Source organism: Phoenix dactylifera, chromosome 16 (assembly GCF_009389715.1).
Source record: "Phoenix dactylifera cultivar Barhee BC4 chromosome 16, palm_55x_up_171113_PBpolish2nd_filt_p, whole genome shotgun sequence".
Lineage (NCBI taxonomy): Eukaryota > Viridiplantae > Streptophyta > Magnoliopsida > Arecales > Arecaceae > Phoenix > Phoenix dactylifera.
The window spans coordinates 4,657,715-4,679,008 of NC_052407.1; the positions used below are offsets into that span (position 1 = coordinate 4,657,715).

The window sequence follows — 21,294 nt, forward strand, 5'->3', positions numbered from 1 at the left end:
TTTATTGAAGTGAAGCCTTGCCATCTCCTCCATCAAGACATAAAAGGCATCAACACTGTGCTAGGCAGGCTTGCTTATATGGATGAAACCATGAAGGAGCGAGAGTGCCTGTTTGCTTTAATTTCTAGTAAGGCCCTGGGTAACAGTTTCTGATGAACTTTTCCCTCGCACTACTTTTGAAGTTTTAGGCAAGTTTAAGCAGCTATTTTATAGCAGTTTGATGATATGTATGCCGCAACGGATACAACTTTGTATGAAAGAGCGTTGATGCTTTGTTTGCTTCACCTTTATAAGTTTTAGGCCACACGATTTCTTCCAAGATCCATGCGTACCCAGGGTGCTGAGTTTTGTTGCCCGTACAATTCCAGATCAGAAACTCGGTTATTTTTGGAGGCAATGGATTCACGAGAGGAAAGGTATTATTCTCTATATTTCATTTAGTAATCCATATCTTTTATGGTTGGTTGGTTGCAGGAACCATTGAGAAAAAAGTGCTGCACACCAAGTTTCAGTAACCTCGTAGAACGTTTTGCACATTGAAGAACATCGGAGAACGGTATCTTGGAGAAAGCATGAACAAGCTGAAGTGGTTTATTTCAAGACAGAGAACACTTTGCATGACTTGTAATCAGGTACCTGATATAAATGTTTAATAGTGGAATATGCAATTTAGTTTAACAGCCGAATTTCTCAAGTGATTGCGTTGTTATTCTAATTTGATTGTTTGTCATCATTTTCGGTTAGTATATATATGAGTAGGACTACACACTAAATATAAATCTTTGATAGAAAAATTAGTGATTGCAAACAATAACCAATCATCCAAATCTATATCAACCTACACTTAACGATCCAAGCCACATTCCCTTTCCAGAATTTTTCCCAACAAAATTTGGGGGGGAATTCCCGCTTCCATCTAAATTGTGTTTGGAGCCAATGAGTCCTATACCTGTACAACTCGCCAAACTTGGAGATATTCATTGTAGAATCAAGAAATCATTGACAGAGCATCCACAAGATATAATCGAGTCTGATTCAATTTTCTTGCAGGGTATTTCTCATAAATCTCCTCACAAATGCCAGCTACTTGAAAATATCACATTCAGATAATCTTGGTGCCTAGCCCAGGAAGCTTTCAGGCAGGCAGAATGGGAAAGGTCTTCCACCATCATATGCAGGGCTTCGAACAGCACACAAAATAGCATAAGATCCGGTGATTTGGGTTGAGACTTCACTGATGTGATACCATACAAAAGCAGTCAATTTTTTTTTTTTAAAAAAAAAGATCTGATTACTAGATCGCCCCTCAAGAAACTATCAACCAAAAACATCCATGCTGCTCCGAGTCCAGTGGTATTTTGTACAACATCAGTCAATTTTTCTTTCCTCCCTTCGATTGGATTACGAGAGACCTGCACAAATTACTGATTTCACAGGACATGCAAGTTACGAAGAAACAATCAGAAAAGATCCCCACCACACCCCAAAAAAACAAAACAGCACACACAAAAGAGATCAATGATGTATTGTACATACAAAATCAACATCATTTGTGTCTTGTCCAATAAGAAAACTCAGTCCAATCCCATCAAAATAGCAAGAAAAGGGGCTTGGATGCCACCTAAAAGCTGCTGGACCAAGGATTGCAAAAGAAAAGGTCATACATGGAGCTAAAACAGCTCAGTGCTGCCAGATTTTGGGTTCTCCTTTATGCATGCCACAACTATGCTCTTTTATTCAATTTACCGATATCTATATCCCATGCTCCGAAAATTACACCATGAAATTAAGGTAATATCAACAAAAAGAATGACAAGAATGCTTTCTACTATCGTATGTACATCATGCATCAGAGACTTCTGAGATAATACAGAATCAGGACCATGCCGGGGACAGCAAGCACCTTGTTTCTTCATATATTTTTCAATGAAGGCAAGCAAGCACCCTACACATTTAGTTCCTCAGCAAGAGAATCCTGTTAAGAAGATCATGTCAGGTTTTCTGGGTTCCAAGAAAACATCAAAAAGGCATTCATCTCGTCTGGAAATAGCAAACATACAAATTTGGCGATAGCCTAAATTACTCCAGAAAAGACTGCAAGGCATTGTTCTAAATCACTCCCTATGGATATATCCATATACACAGTGGTCTTAGTTCCAGATGCTGGTAATAGCCTACATCATTCTTTACCTGAATTATCTCACTTGGCACTTGATAGTATTGGACCTTCCAGAATAAAAATGAGGTGTTCTTATAAATTGCTCCCTAATCCCCATACGGCTGTATCTCCACACATAATCTTATTTTTCATTAGTTGTTAAAATTTGCATCACTCTGACAATCAGGTCTTTAGACCACACTATCCCTTCAGTGATACCACTCCATATGGAGATTGAGTTCACTATTCAGGCTTTGAAGGCTATGCTTATGTAAGGAACCACCTGGTGAAGTACATCGTCTGAAATGGATGCACATTTTATTTGTAAAAGAAAAGAGTAGAGAATATAATGATGGTATACAAATATTTATGTAAACTTCCCCCCTCCCTCTTGTGTTTAACTCCCTAAATTGATATTGAAAACAATCAAACTAGCAATTGACCTCAGTTGATGTTAACAGTTTCTTGAATAAAGCAGAATTATCCCCCACCTTTTCTTTCTTCAAACCTTTTGCTGACTATTTAATCTCCTGATGAATCTTGATCTCATACAAAGACTCAATACAAAGACATCCTAGTTGCATACTGTGTCAGTAAATATGTCTACATTAATTTAAAAAAACTAAAGATATTGTTTCGATATCAAATAATATCAAAAATGAACTATCTTACTAATCCTACTCTGCTATTGCTGCTATAAAGGTTACGTCTTCCACATCAGAGACTTCAATGATCTATTTAGCCAAAGCCTCCTTAGATCAATGTAGATCCAATCTCTGGACAGATGCAAAATCTCTGCAATACCTATGTGCCATTTTTCGATTTTTGGTGATTTTCATGGCAATTGATATCTATGGGCAATGTATCTGTAACTATCCCAGTGGAAAAGTTCTCATGATGCATCAATGAATATCTGCATGTACTCATGTTGATGTCCTAATTTCTATCATAAGCAGTTTATTATGCATTCCATACAGGAAATATTGTCAGGATCAAGAGCAAGTCGTACATCATAAATGGATAAAGATTGAATCTGATTGTGGATCAAATCACAGATTGCGAGATTTTTTTAAAGAAAACACTGGGGAGAAAAATGAGTTAAATTAAGTAGATGAATGGAGATCGTGAAGTTATGACATATGGACGTACATATGTATGTATGTACAAATGTCCGATGTCTGCATGTACATATGGACATGCATGCATTCATGTATGTACACACACACACACACACACAGAGAGAAAGAAATTATCGTGCGCTCTGAGGAGGCGACCAGGAAATTGGACCACTCAGCTTCAATTATTCAAAATTAATGATAGGCCATCTAAATTCAAGAACCAAACCGTTGAACATGATCTACAATATAAAAAAAGCATAAAAACCAAAATCCATGTATTTTGGTGATTTCTAACTTAATCATCAAGTAGTGTCAAAATGGACAGTTTAATAGCATGATAATATGTTCTACTATGATCTAATCATCAAAACCTGATGAATTTAAATCTAACTATTTTTTAAGATGCGCAAATCATGACCCCTAAAGTGGATTTTTCAATTTGTGTCCTCTCATATATTTTACTACACTAGTGCAATTGATACCATTCTTTTGGATGCATAGGTTAAAATTTTGGTTTCTATAAATTTTTATATGTAGATCATGTTCAATAGTTCGGATCTTGAATTTAGATGGCCCATCATTGATTCTGAAGGTGAGCATCCCAGTCCACAAGAACGCACAATAAAAAATCCACCTCCTAAAGAGAGGTAGGAGGTGGGAAACCATTGGTTTTATGGTCATGAAAGTGGATTTTTTATTCATTTACCATGATTATATAATTTTATTCATTTACCATGATTATATTATATAATCATGGTAAATGAATAAAAAATCCACTTTCATGACCATAAAACCAATGGTTTCCCACCTCCTACCTCTCTTTAGGAATTTTGTCAGAATTAACGATCTTCCACAAAACCACAAGCCTTCAAATTAACACTTGATGGTCCAAAACAACTCCAACTCTGAAGATCAAGACATCGCTGTCCGCTTATGTATTAGTATTTGTACATATACTCAAGTTAACTTCTTTTTTATTGTTTTTCTTACACATTAATGAGAACCTAACTTTAAAGAGAAGAAAAATAGAATCTAGAAATGGTTGTTCAACAAATTAAAAAGAAAGTACTGTAAGCACAGAACTAAACCTACCAGAAAATGGCATTTGACAATGAATGTCTTGTTGAGTGATTGATCATGTGAGCCAGGCCAAAAGTACACATTTTTATAATCAATCTTCAATCGTGGTTTAAGACCTGTGAAAACAGCCAGGATAATGACCACCGAAGGGTCTAGCTTGGCCATTTAGACACCTAGGGGGGGAAGATCTAATTATTAGTTGAATAAGAAGGGGCACAGGGCTTAACAGCCTGAACCATGTGTCTCACCTTTTTCCCTTCTTTTCGTTCCTCTCCAGTGTTGTGTTATCTTTGCCTTTTCTCCTATTGTCCTACTATTTACTGAACCCATTTTGCCTTTTTTTTTGTTTCCCTTTTGCTAATGCATCTTGCCTTCTCCCTCATTTTCTTTCCTGTTCATCCCCCTCTTGCAGTCTAGCTTATATGAGTATGATGAGTTTGCACAAATTCAAAATTAAAAACCAAAAGATAGCTTCTTTACTATCTGTAGAGACAGGAAAAGACAGATCATCTATATGGTGTAATGTATTAACCTGCAAGGCCAGACTGCTTGAGGGAGAGATCATAAGAGAACAGAGTAAATACTACCATATCATAGCCCATTGATAACATTACCAATACTCCATTAACGACAAGTAAAAGAATTAAACAGAAATCTATAAATTTAGACAATAGCCAAAAGACATCTTAAGAGGTGGACTTAAAATCCTGCTTAACCATTTATTCCATTCAAAGCCATATCAGGTCTCTAATCAGGTTTGCCACTTTAGCTCTAGAAAAATTAAAAAATAAACATTTTCCTTTTCAAAATAATACTTACATCTCCAGGTAAATCCACATGAAACAAGTTTATGGCACCATAATTGAAAGTGAAACTGCATCAAAAGGAGCAAGCGGAAACTAATAAGTCAGTTTGCAGTTTGGCATCACATAAAATCATATTCTAGGAATGAAACTACGACTGTGCATGAAATAATCAGGTATGGAATTAACAAAAGGGAAAGTAGGGCAAGCAGAAGCTATTGATACTTATCACACCCTTCACATTAAGTTTTATCACTATCAATACAAACTCATATTGTCAGCAAATGCCCAAAAACAAGAACATACACTGTCAACCAATACACACCATTGAAATAATCAAGATTTACATAAGGGATTGTACAGATATATTCAAACAACTTTACCTTTTATATGTGTGAATATGTTTGCATTACAAGAAGGAAGATCAAAATGGGAAGAACAGAATGGGAACCTAGGGCAATTAGGGCAACCTGTTAATTCTTGCTGCACCATTCATATTAAGTTTTGTATTGTACAAACTAGAATGTTTAGCTGAACAAGAATAAGAATTTATACTTATAGGGACGTGCACATCTATATGTTCAAACAACTTTACATGTTGAAGAGACGCCATAAATCTATCAAACCTACACTCCTATGAGGTCCAAAAGTGGTGAGTGGGTGTGGGGCAAAGAGACCAGAATAGGGAGTTCCCTAAATGGGTCCACATCCTAACAGGGATCACAGACTCAAGGAAAAGATGGCAAATTCAAAAACTAGATTAGTTTAAAACGTAAGTTCAATTTCAACAAGATATAGTTCTTTATGGCAACCATAAACAGTCTCTAGTCACATCAACACATCATACACCTGAATTCCCCGGAACTTGTCATCAAGAAAAAAACTATTTTCTAACCTTCACTAAAGGAAGTTTCAGTCATTTATTGAGAGATGCTCAAACCTTCCTCTAGTCCACATGGGCCATGGACTGGGCCCATTCTAATACTATTTGGAATGACCCACTTACCCATAAAGGCTAGTCATAAGGTATTGTTTAGGTACCTTGGCTCTGCATAAGTTCCTAAGATCTCTCCGCACAATAGATATGGGGCTGCACACATGCTCACATGGGTCCTCGCATCTTTTTTTTTCCTTTGCTGCTACCTTTTCGATGCAACAAAAATTAAGAATTACTTGAGCAGAAAAAATCACAGTGCCTTGGGAGGGAAGTTGATTCTGATCTTGACATATGCATTTTTCCTGAAGAAGAGGAGGAAAGAGGGGGGGGGGGGGGGGGGGGGGGGGGTGCGAGGAGGGGGCCGAGTGGGGTGTTCTATTCTAGTACTATGGAGGAGTTCCATAAAATTTTGTTCATGAAACAGATTTCCAGACGTCCACAGAAAGATTATTGCTAACTGCCCAAAATAAGATAGTTCAATTCAATCATGATGATGATAAATGCCCTGATCTATTGACAAACAAACAAAAACTCTTTTTATACTTCATTATAAATTAATTCAAGAGAGCAGTGATGCCATCAATAAAGTTTAGTAGTTTAACGATATTTCAGTTGCGTACACTCAGTAGCTTCTGCTTTAAAATTCAACAGTTCAAAGCGTCACAAGATTACAACCCTTACTATAGCATCGACACGTTAAATTATAATATATTCATCAAAACCATGATTTTTAACTGTGGCACAATTGAATTTGGACTTCATCAAACCCTAAATACAATGCAACCATTATAATGTGTAAAAATCATCATTACAACAAGGCAAGTTACGACTTGACATCATAGCCTTGACCCATCCATTGGTAAAATGCTGCCTTCGCTGCTGTTTATTTCATAATAGGTAGAGTCCTGAAAGGGCTCAACTTACAAACTAGGTGATTGAGCTGCTTCATAAAGTAGTATGACCTCTCTCCCCCTTTAATGCCATTTTACTTCTTTCTTCTTCCATTACTGTATTTTCTTATGTGCTGAAAAAATATTTGTTGTGTCTGATTAGACAGATCAAAATTCTGTCGCTAAAGTCAGGTTTTACCTGCTGCAAGCTTCCCTCCTGCAGCAGGCTCCCCCCCCCCCCTGCTGCATGAAAATTTGAACTATCCTACAGAAGGCAGATCTGAACTGTTTGTCCATATCTTGATTTTCCACCTGCAAAAACTTGTGACTAACCCATAAAAAAATTCCTTTAACTTATCTACCATATATTTTTTTAATGCTAGTGGATCTCTTTCAGCCTTTCTTAAACAGTGTTTTAACCAAAAAAGTCACAGTCGTGACAAGATTTCATTCATAGTTCAGAAATAGTCGGTACCGCCCCTCTCATCCACAATTTTTTCTTATTTGTTATCATCCAGGACAACAGTTCACATCAAAAAATCATATTATGTCCAATCTTGGATGTTGGATTGAGAGAGCTAATGAAGGGGACAAAGACAAAACTCAAAGCTATCATGGAGGACATTATAAGAAAATATACAAGTTATTGGAGAAGCATGATATGACCGAAGTTATAATCAAGGGCAAAGGCCTTACATGGAAGAAAAGGGTAAGGTTACATCTCAACAAGAGGGATGTCATACATCTTTCTTCAACCATATCCTTCAGAATAATGAAGATGTTAGGGAAACTAGTTGCAGCTTTGCACCGATAAAAGTTGCAACTTTCAACTCTTCATAAGTGCCTAAGGACAGCAAGTCCCTTGTTCCAATCCCAACTTGGAAGACAAGGGTAAGGTTGCACATCAACAAAAGGGAAGGTCCTAGATCTTTTTCATCCATCATCCTTTAAAACAATAAAGATGTTGGAGTGCATTCTAGAACATCGAAAAGGGGTCAGCTTTCTCTCAAAATAAAGGCTGCTTCCCAAGTTATTAAACGGATGAAAAGAGAGACTAAAAGGGAAAGTAAAGTTGTTGAAAGGACAATATCAGATGCCATTCTTTTAGTCAGAATATAGAGCTGACAAATAAGTTTTAGGTCTCAAGTAATCCATATATTTAGTAGTAGCATGATAAGGTTTACAGACTGGATTTCTAAGCCAGGAAGATGTGAGAGCACAGTTGAAAGCTGGAATAGGATCTAGCAAAATTTTTAAAAACTATATGCCTGGCTAAATAAGTTTGTAGTCATATTTGAGATCGTCAACAGGGAGGGAAGAATGGGCAATAGGACAAGGTGCTTCATGTAAAGGCACTCAAACTACTAAGCAGGACCTAAATAATATACCTTGCTAGCATTTAGAGAGGTGTTAAGAAAGTCTGTTTGACTTCTTCTCTGGTACTTATAGAACCAAAAAAAGGCACATCTTGTAACTTACAGCCGACAAGGCTTCAAAAACTCACTCACTACAATCTCACAGTAAGCAAACGCTGAGTCTAAAGGTCTATGAATTCCCAAAAAATGATTTCATCCTTATCCTAGATTTAAATCTTTTCAAATTTTGAGAGAAAATAACTTATGAAGTTTTTATGCTCTTAGAAATAGAAATTTTAAAACGGAAAATTGTACAATGATAATGAGAGAAAAGTAGGGGTGCAAATGGGTCGGGTCGGACCCAACCAGGTTCATTATTCGGATCCTCATTTTAGACCCAGACCCAATCCAATAGAAGATCGAGTCAGATCCACGGTTATAATTTTTGACCCAATGGGTCATTCAGGTCGGATCGGGTCCATGTATAACCTGGACCCAATCCAAAAAATTTGAGTATAGTTCGGGTTTGAGTCAGATCATGCTGGTGAATGCAACAATGACAAAAAGAAAAGCAAAGAACACCATCTTATAATAGTTGTGGATATGTGAGGATAAGATATAATGAGTAAATTCAGAAGAACTATAGCTTTCTTGAGGCTCTTGTGGGTTCACTCAGACAGGTCTTGCATGTCATAGGGTCCTTCCAAGGATCTAAAATATAGTAGCCTCGTGTTTTCTTTTAAAAAAATAAATACATCAAAAGAACAGAGGAAGACGGGTAACTTGGTCTCACATTCACCACCAAGCAATAAGTGCAGCTTTTTAGTGCAATGGAAGGATAGATGGCAGAGCGATCCAATCATTTGTCCAATCAATCACACTCAATGGGATTTAAAGTTAAATATTGCGGTCATTTCTAAGGAAACAGCCAACTGAATACCACATTTTAAGTCCTTAACTCATCCTCTTCCATGTGGAGGGTGGCAAGACAGACCAGAGAGCAGTTAGTTGCTACCAGGCTAGCAAGACTGGCATCCAAAAACCTACCACCTTGAATAGGGCCTATCACTATTTCCATGTAGTCTTTGTCCATAAAGGAAGACATATAGAATCATTGAATCGCTGTGGGCTTACAGGCCCAAAATAGATAATCCGGGTTTGGGTCAGGTCGGATCGGGTCATTAGGTAAACGATCCCAAATTGACCCCAAAAATAACGAGTCAGGTCGGATCGAGATTCAGTAAACCCAGACCTGAACAGAAAAATAGAGCGAGTCCAATTTGAGACCCCGGCCCGGCCCCACACGTCCTTAAAAATGAGTCGGATCGGGTCTAAACGGGTCTAGTCGGGTTGGGTCACGGGTCAACCCGACCCATTTGCAGCCTTAGAGAAAAGCAAGAATTTAGAAAATTCAACTCAAAAAAGCAAATTCTGTTTCCATGATTCTTAGGGCTTTCACAAAATATCATGATTTTATCATGCACCAATACCTCTTAATAACAAAGATAACAACAATTCTTAAGCATAAATAACTAAAATCGTTGCATGGTAAACCTACAACATTTTGAGTTCCAAAATACAGTGTAAAAGAGAGCATGCTTATACAATACTCACCCACAGGATAGAACTAGCCGCCATACATATGGAATAAAGAATTCTTCAGGATGATTCTCTTGCTCATAGGTGAAGCGTAACTGATTAAACATCTGCCAAATTCCAAAGATGTGAGCATAAAGATCTAAACATTTATAAACAGTATTTAGAATTTAATGAACTTCCAAATTAAGTCCCTATACAATAGACTGGTTTTCTTGGTTCATGCTTAATAGCAAAGCATTGAATTGGATTTTACCTTCATCCCATCACCATGCCATGAGCGGCAGTTAATAATGATGAGTTGAAGAACCTTGTCAACGGACCATTCGCCATCCATTCGCTGCATATCCATGCGACTGTTAAAGAAATCCAAAACCTGCATGATACGATCAATATCAATCAGAGAGGAACTAACTAACAACAACAAAAATGAAATGACTATTATTAGAATAAATAATGAGCAAAACATCAACATAAAACACAGATAACGTACAGTATATATATTTTCAAGCAGCTCATTAAACCGTGGGTGATCCTTGAATGGTTGAAAGACCTCCTGTCGATGCAGAATCGCATATACTACCTGTTTCAAACACAGCAAACCCATTACCATAAATGCAACTATTTTAATAGTTTTTCATTTGAAAAAGGCAAAGCAAATAGCTGTATAACACGATACCTCAGGATTCCGAGGCAATGCATATGTAAGAATTGCATTAAGAATTTCCAGGACGATTCTTAGGAAATCAGTATAAATTTGAAGCTCCGTTGACTGCAACAAAACGTAACGGCTATCAGTAGAAAAGCACAAGTATAAAACATGTGGCAACATTGCTCTGGCATATATCCTAAGATATTGATACAGATAGGACAGAGAAGAGTACCGTATCTTCTGCTATGCTGCCCCCATCAACTTGATCAATAGCAAATTTTTGAACTTTGTCATTTTTTAACTCAGCTAACTTGGTATACCTATAAAGGAATTGAATGAGATAAGGAGTGACATGACAAATTAATTACTTCTTAAAAACATAAAAGAGTCCCCTCTACCTTTTAAGGAAAAAGTGAATGTGTTTAGAGAGAGAGAGAGAGAAGATTAGCAGCTGAAAATTGCTGAATAAGCTGTTTTAAATAAAGGCTGAAAGAAGGGAGCATACTTGCGAGCGAGCATGTCAAAAAGGCTAACCAGCCTCTGTGAAGCATAAGCACTTAACCTATGAACATGAGGAGCCATATTTGCCAATATTGCAAGACAATTTGTATGCAAGTAGATATCCTGTTTATATTTCACAGATTATCAAGTTAGTATAATAAGTTAAGGTTTCCAATTTAGTTACTCTAGAATTTTCAATGAAAATCAAATTCACACAGAAGAGTTTCATCGAATAAAGCAACACAGTTCAGCAGATTTTTGGATTGGATGTCGAATGCTGGAGTGTCTTCAAAGCATAGTGCATTAACCTACGAGATCCATGGCAGAGGGGAAGTGGGACACAAGCATATCATACCAAGCTAACATGCATAGAGATGCAACTATCAGATAACTTGACTGGTCTGTTGTATCATTTGTCATATGACTATTTTTTGTTACTTTATAATAGAGAAGAATTTTATAAAAGAAAAAATATACTAAAAGTCTCTGCACACTCTAAACAAAAATTGTTTCACATTTGGCAAGATTGACAGTTGTAGGGCCAATAGTTGCACCTCGGGTGTCCCCAATCAAACACTTCCCTAGCTGTAAGTAGAGCTGCATATTGCTCACAAAAAAATGAGAACTCATTTCTAGAGCATCAAGGATTTTCATGCAACATGTTGCATCATGCAGTATGTGTTCAATCATCCATAAATGCCAGAAATACAAAAAACACTAAGAAAAAGGATCAGGTGCCATAAACTATATAATGAATTATGACCTACTAAAATTTTTTAGATAATCTCATATACTGAGGTGGTGCCATATATTTTTGGAGTACTCAAAAATTGAGATTTATCTATCTAGGTGTCTAAGACTTTAAGTAACATTTTCTTACTGGATATCTATAGTTAACATCTACCACTATCTTTCCAAGAATAATAGAGCCAAAATCGTCCATGTAGGAAAGCAAATAGAGCATCTTGTGCCTTACCCGCAGCTTGGAGAGGTTGTACTTCACCGTTCTTATTAGTATTACAACCATTAAGGAGCCAAGAGAAGTATTATGGAGAAGGCGTTCTTGGTACCATGAAACACTAGGAAGCATCTGTAGATGCAAAATAAGTAAGTACCAATTTATGCAGAAATTAAACAAGAAGTAGGAAACAAGTCTTACCAGTTTATGTATGCTGGCATTAAAGGATGAATCTTGACTAAGTATGAGAAGGATAATCAACAACATATAGATTTGATTAGATGTCCTCCTTGAAGCATTGTAAAGCATTTCCAGAATTGGCATCAGCTGTTGATCACAGTCAGCTGTAAATACATCTCCACCAGTATAGAATAACATGAACTTGATAAAGCTCAAAAATGCACAGCAATTACAATTATTACATGCTGAGGATATGCAAGAGCTTAAGGTGATTAGTATAAATAAGAAAATTACTATAGAAGCATGTCTTAAAAACCAATACTATAGAACCAGAAGGGAAGGTTTGGAAAATTACTAGTTGGGGGTTATCCAAGTATTAACTGTTAAGAAATTCAACATAATGTATGTAAAATTCATCGTTACACAACTATGTGGTTGTAGGTTTGTTGAGATACATACAAGTGTATCCAAATCAGTTCGCACCAAAACATACTCCAAAAAGTCAGGGTTACCATGCACCAATGAATAGAGCAACAGAACAGAGCTTTCATCAGCCAAGCACCTGGTAACATCAAACATTTACAAGACATATAAGTGAAATATGGTAAATGCTACAATTCATGTCTGACTTTTTCCAAACTCGTATTCAAGGAAATAAATGACAGGATTGCTTTTCCACAACTTCCAGTACAATATGCGAAGTCACTAGTTCAGAGTCAAGAAAAAGAAATAATATGGAGTGAAATAAACATCAAATATAATTAAGGAATGGCAGGAAGTTTGTTAGAAACTAGGGAAGTTTAGAAAACAAAACAAGAAATATCCCAAACAAAAGTAAAAGGTAAAGGAATTCTAAACAAACATAAACAAAGGCAGTGCACAAATAAGATGCATATTATAGTCAGCAATTAAAAAAAATAAGGGACAATAAAGGCCATTAAATATTTAAAATTTCATAAATAAAATATATGTAATTTACCAACTATTAGATAATCTGTGAATAAATTAATCATGGAGGACGTTAAGGACCTTCTTAAATTCCATAATTCAGAGTATGGAGGGCAAACTCTATAATGCAAGATTACCATTGATCCACTCATAAGTTGTTTAAATTAGCACATTTTTACAATATTAATATAAAAACTCAGCAAATCAGCATCAGACAGCTGGATTGTACCAAATATCCTAAGAACTGGTTCCAGCAGGAAAATTAAAGCCAAAAGAGAAAACATTGAAAAGAAAAATTTAAAGCCTGAGAGTGCATTTTAAGGCATCGGAAAATGCAATGCCTATATTAAGTAAAGCAACTTTCTGCAATTTTAACTCTTTGTTATCATTCTATTTAAAGCTATCAATGATGTTTGGAATACATACACCCATACAAAGAATGTTGTGTTTCTCTTATAACAATAGTCAAAACCATCATGAAAGTAATATGGACTAAAAATATTATTTAGGAATTACAACCAAATATGCCATTAAAGAAGAGTGAAGACCAAATAGACAAACAGCACATGAATATTAGGGCTAAAAGAGAAACTCAAGTCTGCAATAATCTTTAGAAATTAAACCAGAGAGAAATATGACTGATGCTTACATCCCAAGAGTGTCAAACAAGGAAGCAAAAGGAAGTCTCACAAGTGGACCATTCTGTGCATTCCCCTCAATATCAACACGATCAACTGCAAGCACATATGCACTTCTTTAGCTTGTAGCAATGTTCTGACAGAAGAAAACTGAATACATGCAGATAACAGATATATCTTACATTCAATATCTCTAGCATTTTCCAGCGCCTTGCAGTAAGGGTTGTCATAAAAAAAAGAGTTTCCTTTCGAATAGGTACCAGAATCAGCATGCTCCACATCATTTTTTGCAATAGACTCATCCACAGCAACACATTTTCTGTAGTGTATGAGAATAAGCAAAACAAGCAGACTATTATCGGCCAATGAACTTCTCGAACCTTCACCACCCGAACTAACCAGATAATTGAAAGTGTAATATGGCAGTAGCACAAAATTTGCTGCAAAACCAAAAAATATTATATGTGTTTAGATTAGAATCTTTTCAGACAAAAAAAAAGAAAGAAAAGAGATTATCCACAAGCAGGCAAAGCCCAATTAGAGACTTGGGCTGTTATTCTGCTATGCACATAGGATACAAGTATTACATAAAACTTCAGGCCTATGTATGCCAAGCTTTTGACAACCACTAGTGGTTCCACTGCATTGTTGCAACGTACCATGAGAGTAGTTTAGCAATTCACCTTCCCATTTTCTTCTTATGTCTAGCTTTGATGGCTCTATGCGTTATACATTATTTCCACTCCAAGTATTTCAACCCACTCGGTTAGCAGACTCCATTTACAAGTTTTCCAGTTGTTTTAACACCAGAACCGAATGATGTATAGAACTACCAATCCCCAATCAGCGAAGTGAGCCAGTAAAACTTATATCATAAATACCTTCCAAAAGTTTCCTCTCAATTTTCTTCCAAGAAGATAAGGACATGACGTATGAAAGAAGGTTTGATAAAATTAGTTGTGACGAACATAAACTTGTATACAGAACAAACAGATCAAGAAAAGGATCTGTATTTGATTCATTCCACCACAAGAAGACCAATAGATGGACCATGGGAAAGCACCAAGATAAAGAGTAAGTGCCAATCATCTAGGAAGCATAGATACTTCAAATCGCATGCCATGGCAGTATCGTATCCATACTAGATGCTGATACTTATTGGACACTTCTTGGATACATGTCTGATACTTGCGTTAAGTATCCTATCCTTCAAATAAAAAAACACTCTGGATACTTCCTGAATACACTTTAGATACTTCCCTAATCTCCAAAAAAGAGGGGGAGGGTCTATATTATGGTCCATTAATATTAGCATTAAAATATAAAGTATGGGTATGATCCATGGAATAATGACTAACAATGAGCTTGTAAAAGTCAATGCTATCTTATAAAGTATGAACTGTATATTTTGCTAGCCTACTACACTTTGTGGATGCTTTTTTTATTACATACAACGCCCATACAGACAACCTGCGGGTGGATGGCACTACTGGCAAAGACTGTCTAGCAAAAATGCCACAAGCGCGAAGCATGGTAGGCATGCACCGGCGGAGCATAGGGAGGAAAGGGAGCCCGGACGGTGGAAGAAACAGGGGAGGCTAGGTCATTTGACGGCAATGGAAGGATTTTTCCAGTGAGCCTTGATTTACTTGTTATAAGTTGATAAATATATAACGGCTTCCTAATGGCACAATGGCACTCGCTATCTGATTAATCATCCTTTGAGACCACAGGTGAAGTCCAGTAAAACTTCCTATTTCTCTTCAGCCTAAGAGGTAGAGTTTGGCTGCTTTTGGATCCCCACATCTAGAATGTATCTAAAGTTATGGAATCCGAAGAGATGTTAACTTGTTTTTTTAGCCAACAATTGGGATGATTGAGAATTCTTATGTGGTGAACGGATCTTATAGTGCATCTGTCAAGAAGGAATTGGGATGTTAACATTTCGATACTTTGAGAAATCGACCTCGGACAGAGGAGGGAGCTCATGAGATCCACAGGAGGGCCTGCCCATCATGCATTGCATAAAAGAACCTTTCTTTTTATGAAAACTCTTTTTTCAGCCTCAGGTCGAATGAATACGAAAGGGAGATCAATCAAATCAATAGGTTATGAATGAAGAAGTAGTGGGCCTTTAACCAGCAAATGGCAACAGTAACTCTAACTGTCCTAAGGTGACAAAATTCCTTATCGCATTAGTAGCGACCTGCACGAATGGTGTAACGACTTCCCCGCTATCTCGAATATGGACCCGGTGAAATTGAATCATTTGTGAAGATGCAGAGTGCAAACAGCTAGACGATAAGACCCCATGCACCTTGACTATAGCTTCGCAGTGACAACCTTGATCGAATGTGTGGGATAGGTGGGAGATGGTGATACAATGACCAATCCTACTCGGGAAGATAATGAAATTATCCGTGAAGCTAGCAAATGGAACCCTAAACTAGCTGCCGCTTACTGCAACTCGGTTCTTTTCCCTTCACTACCGAAAGTGCTTCTCTCTTCTGCGGTGCTGGTCTTGACTCTTTCTCTCTCTCTCTCTTCTACTTGAATTGTGCTTGAAACCTGTCTTTTATCTCAGTTTGCCTCCATATCTGCTGAAGTTTTAAAAAAGAAACGCTTACCAAGGTCTAAGCTGGCGTCTAATGTCCCTCAAATTTGTTCGATAGTTTTTCGCAAAATGAAAAACTTTGTCACTTTTGAAGGACAGCCCGTTATCCGAAGTGATCTGACTTGGAATTCCAAATTTATTGTGTTATTCTACATGAACCTTATCACCATTTCACCTTTCACCTCTTTAAGAACAAAATGGAGGCAGTTGTACAAGCTGGGCCAAATCTCCGGTTTCAATAAAGACTGATAGACTAAAGTCAGAGCGCTGCACCCAGGCATCCATTATAAAATCCACTCTCTCGTGTTGTCGGAAAGCTCCTAGGAAATAGGAAGAAAGATACGAAGTCATGAAAAATGACAGACCTATTGATTTGCAGTAACTACGAAAGGGTCGGTCAATAGCATAGGTCTTTCCCGGATCTTCTTTCTAAGGAGAGTTAGGGAAGCCAAAACCTATTGGAGTTCCCCTATCTCCCATCCTCTTTTCAAGTCCCATGCTTTCCTCGGTTAACAACAGTGGACCCTCTTTTTTAAAATAAAAATAATCCCAAAAAGGAAATAGAACAATTAATATGATATGTTTACATGATTTTAAAGTTGTTCGTTCCTTCGTCAACCCTATTTATGTTTCTACAATGACCCAAGAACACGCTCATTCTTCAGCCATAGTAAGACTTTTGAATTTCAAGGTACTACTATGAGTTCAATATATACGTCCATGAAATGACTCAAATTTCAGGTTGGTTGCTGTGGATTCGGATCTATTAAAACCCAAAAAGTCCTCTATTGCGTTCTTGCTGTGAGAAGCCATTTATGCGGACATCTTTTCCAAGCAAAGTTTCATCATGGCGAGTCTCAAAAGCAAAAGAAGTCTAGTTACTTGCTGCTGTCCCTCCCTTAAGTAAGGTCGTCTTTGACCAAAGCCCTATAGAATCAAGTTGGAGAGGAAGATTCGTCACTCCCGTAGTAGTGACCGAGAGTGCTTGGGCATCAGCCTGAAGGGACAAAAATCCTCATAAAGCAAATTAGATGGAGGTAGATCGAGCGAGGAACTATATTGGTTACTAATATAATGTGGCGGCGAAAGGTGGCACCAAGTGTCCAGAAGTCTTTTTTTCTTAAGAGGCTTTTTCTCTATGGCAGTCTAGTCTGGAACCGAACCTGCTAAAAAAGCATTTTATCTCGAAGTGGCAAAAAGGTTTTAAGCCAACTGATTCCCTTCTTTCCTTTCCATACTTTCTTAATTCACTTCTTTCCTTTCCATACTTTCTCGATTCGCTTCTTTCTGTATATTGATTGCACCTACCAAGTAGGACGGATTGACTTAAGACCAAAATGTTTAACTTAACCTAGACGACCCTGTTTGGTCAAATACTTAACGACAAACTCCTATGTTCCTTTCATTACTGTATTTCCGAACAAATTCTTGGATGACATGCCTAAAGGCTATTTTATTGATGATATCGATATTGATGTAGTGACAGTGAAAGAGGCGAAAGAAGCAATCCATAGAAAGATTTCGAGGTCTCAAAAAAGAGGCATGGAAACACATACATAGATACATATATATATATACACATACATATTGTGTGCTTATAATCATGCCCTACTTTTTCAAGATTTGCCATATCATGTCCTATATGTATCCCATATGTGTCCATGCTTCACAGCCAGTCATTTATTAGTAACTTTGGCACAATGATTCACCACATATTTAACCCTAAAACCTTGCTTTTTACTATAATCCTTAAGACCATACTTATGTGAAACCATGTGCAGATATAATGTTCTCCTAGCATAATAGAGAATGAAATTGTTAATGCAGGAAGACCAGTATCAATATCTTTAATTTCACCTTTCACTATGCACAACATTAATGTTAAAGCCACTGTTGCTGATAAGCATAATTGTACAATAACATGGATTGCAACACACAGTAAGTGGTATAACAAATTATATGTACTTAACAGGTAATAGAAAAAAGGGATAAATATAAAATTTATGGATAGCAATGTTCACAAGTATAGAATCATCATACCAGCTGCAGAGCCAACTCTTTGCAGAACACCAGGCTGGCTTCCTTCAGAAATAATCGGGTAAGATGAACCATTAAAAGGAATGCGTGGTCGGTTTATAAAATTCAACAGCAGTCTGCGAACTACAGAAGCAACCACAGCACTATCCTGCAAAAGGAAAACGAAAAGAAAATTCAAATGCTATGTACACGTTTTACCCCTTGATTAAACAAGATTATATCCATCTGCTACAACCTGAAGCATTGCTGCATCTATGCATGGATGCACATCTTTTGGCCCTGGGGATGGTCCAGAACAAAGCTGAGTTGACATAGCCACCAACATCAAGTTCAGCAGTTCATGATGTAGTAGGCATGACTGAGGACTTGCAACAAAGTACAACTAGAATTTAGAAGCACAACAGACAAATAAAGTTTATAACCACATCTTGCAAAGAAGCCAAAATATACCTTACATCTGATGCACCAATAAAAGAGAGCATGCCTCGCATTACAAAAGCTTCAACACTTTGTTCTACATCATATGAGCAAATTATAAGATCCAAAGTTCAATTTGACAATAGAAGTCTGAACAGTCACTTAGGAATCCACGTGTGGGAAAAAAGTGCACAAGGACAAACAGGATTCTTCTAGAAAGGTGGAGGGTGGATTGAGGCAGTAATGCTATATCAATAGTTTCTGGGAAACATGGAACTACCTAAGGGTCTATGATGTCTATGAACCAAATACAGAGTTAATAATAAATTAAAAACTTACTGATGACTTATTATTGAAACTTAAGTAATATCCAATCAATGGTACTACCGGATAATTACAAAAAATCAAATAAGAGAGGATCAATCACCAATTGGCAAATCATGCTTGCCCTTTTACTTGAGTAATATCCAAGCAATAATACTACTAGATAATTACAAAAAATCAAATAACAGAGGATCAATTACCAATTGGCAAATCATGCTTGCCCTTTTCATCTTTAGCAAGGTCAAGACACAGCTCTTCAAACTTATCACTTTTCGCATTTTCAATCATGAACTTGAGAAATACAGATGATATGTATGCAGCATTGACAGCCTTTCTATACACTGCAGGGGAGCCAGCAGAAATTGACATGGAATCTTGCAAGCACCAGACCAGATGAATCAAAATCTTTGCAAGATGTCTTGTCTGGTAGTTATTCTGTGCTGCATATGCACAACAAAAGCATATATAACATAAGTATATGCCGCAATCATTAAATAAAAACAGACATGAGATAGAAAACAACTTTTTTGAGTCTGAAAAAAAAGATAAAATTAAAAATATGCACTCAACAAAATTCCCTCAATGAACAGACAAAATATTTTTGCAGTTTATCATTAAGTAGATTGTTTAACAGACATGGCTAACTCGACCTTTGCCCTTTAATCATTAAAATTATAAAATTATAATGTCCTCATGCATCTGTTGATACAATTTGCATCACTCCTTCACAATAGCAAGCCCAGAATTATAAATAAACATGCATATATACAAAGAGAGAAATTAATGAATGCTGATTTCAACTCCTTGAAAGAAAAAAATTTCTCTTACACAATGATGAATGATGAATATAACAACTAAAGATCACATTTATTCATCAAGCATGAATATCTTAATAATGCAATTAAAAAAATAATCTAGTTTCCTAGAAATTTGATGCGTCGTCATTAAAAACAACAAATTTAACTAAACAATCATCCATCAGTAGAACTATAGATGAAAGCTACTACATCTTTCAAACAAAGATTCTTTTCACAGCCTAACCAAGCAACAGGCCATCCCACTGCTCGCCCCTCTGGACCAAAAAGAAGTTCTGGATATTCATCACTCTCCCCACCAAACACAAATTCTGGATAGGCACAGATATTACTACAAGTTGGACGCTCCATCATAAAACAACCAACGTCTGAACAAAGTAATCACCCATCTATAAACTACAGGAAGTCGCTGCCGGATATTTCAATGACCGATCTTTTCGTAATCCCACCAAGCAATAAGCCACCACAGTCTCCTCCAGCCATGATATTCACAGACAATGGCAACTATTACGTTCTTACAATTTGTATGTTTCATCACTAAACAATTACCCCATACCGACAAAGTTACCAGATCTTTCAAAGACTCAATCTTTCCACGACCCTACCAAGCAAAAAGTCACCACAACTTCAAATACCACAATATCTTGATAGTCACGTGCAATGGATGCAACCCAGATCTCCAAAAATCTCAAGATTTCGTAAATCAACGAATACCAACTAAACAACCACCATTTTATAGTCCTAAAGGGCTATCAAATCTGTCAAGAACCCCAACTTCAAGAACCAATTTTTCTTCCACAAAGAAACAAGGGAATGCGGATCGAACAGCTGACCTAAGTTCTGGCAGGCCTGGAGGACCCTGTGCTGCGGCCACCCGTGGGTGAGGGGAAGCTCGAGCAGCTGCTGCCAGAACTCCGACGACAGCGGGTACGGCGACTCCCCGACGAACGCCCCGATCAGATTCTCCGCCGTGTCCCGCGGCGGCACGCCCCTCCGCGGCGTCGACGGCACGGCTCCCATGGATCAGCGCACCAAATTCCAAACCCTAGCCCCCTTCTCAGATCACCGGTGACAGCCACAAGCCCATCGTCGATGAGATCGAGACGGTGAACGAGATCATACGTGAGGGTTCTTAGGGAGAGAGAGACGGAGGGGGGAGATAAGAAGAGAAGCCGAAGAGAGAGAAAGAAGGTAGACTTCCAAAGGAAGCAAAGAGAAAGAAAGAATTTTTCTTTTTTTTTTTTTTGTCTTCTCTTCAATTTTCTTTTAGCTT

The 21,294-nt window shown here is 37.3% G+C and overlaps 1 protein-coding gene across 1 annotated transcript; it reads right to left on the reverse strand.

Annotated features, from left to right (window-relative positions):
- Positions 1-1,529: 1,529 nt before the first annotated feature.
- On the reverse strand, positions 1,530-21,293 carry LOC103697098 (dymeclin). Its single transcript, XM_039114309.1, has 18 exons — positions 20,855-21,293; positions 19,407-19,646; positions 18,916-18,979; positions 18,701-18,830; positions 18,469-18,613; positions 13,997-14,254; positions 13,826-13,910; positions 12,688-12,790; positions 12,250-12,375; positions 12,067-12,180; positions 11,095-11,213; positions 10,822-10,909; positions 10,617-10,709; positions 10,431-10,520; positions 10,194-10,313; positions 9,956-10,047; positions 5,176-5,230; positions 1,530-1,975 (listed from the first exon to the last, which is right to left on the reverse strand). The coding sequence occupies exons 1-18, from the start codon at positions 21,039-21,041 to the stop codon at positions 1,946-1,948; spliced, it is 2,139 nt and encodes a 712-aa protein (XP_038970237.1). The 5' UTR covers positions 21,042-21,293; the 3' UTR covers positions 1,530-1,945.
- Position 21,294: the final 1 nt, after the last annotated feature.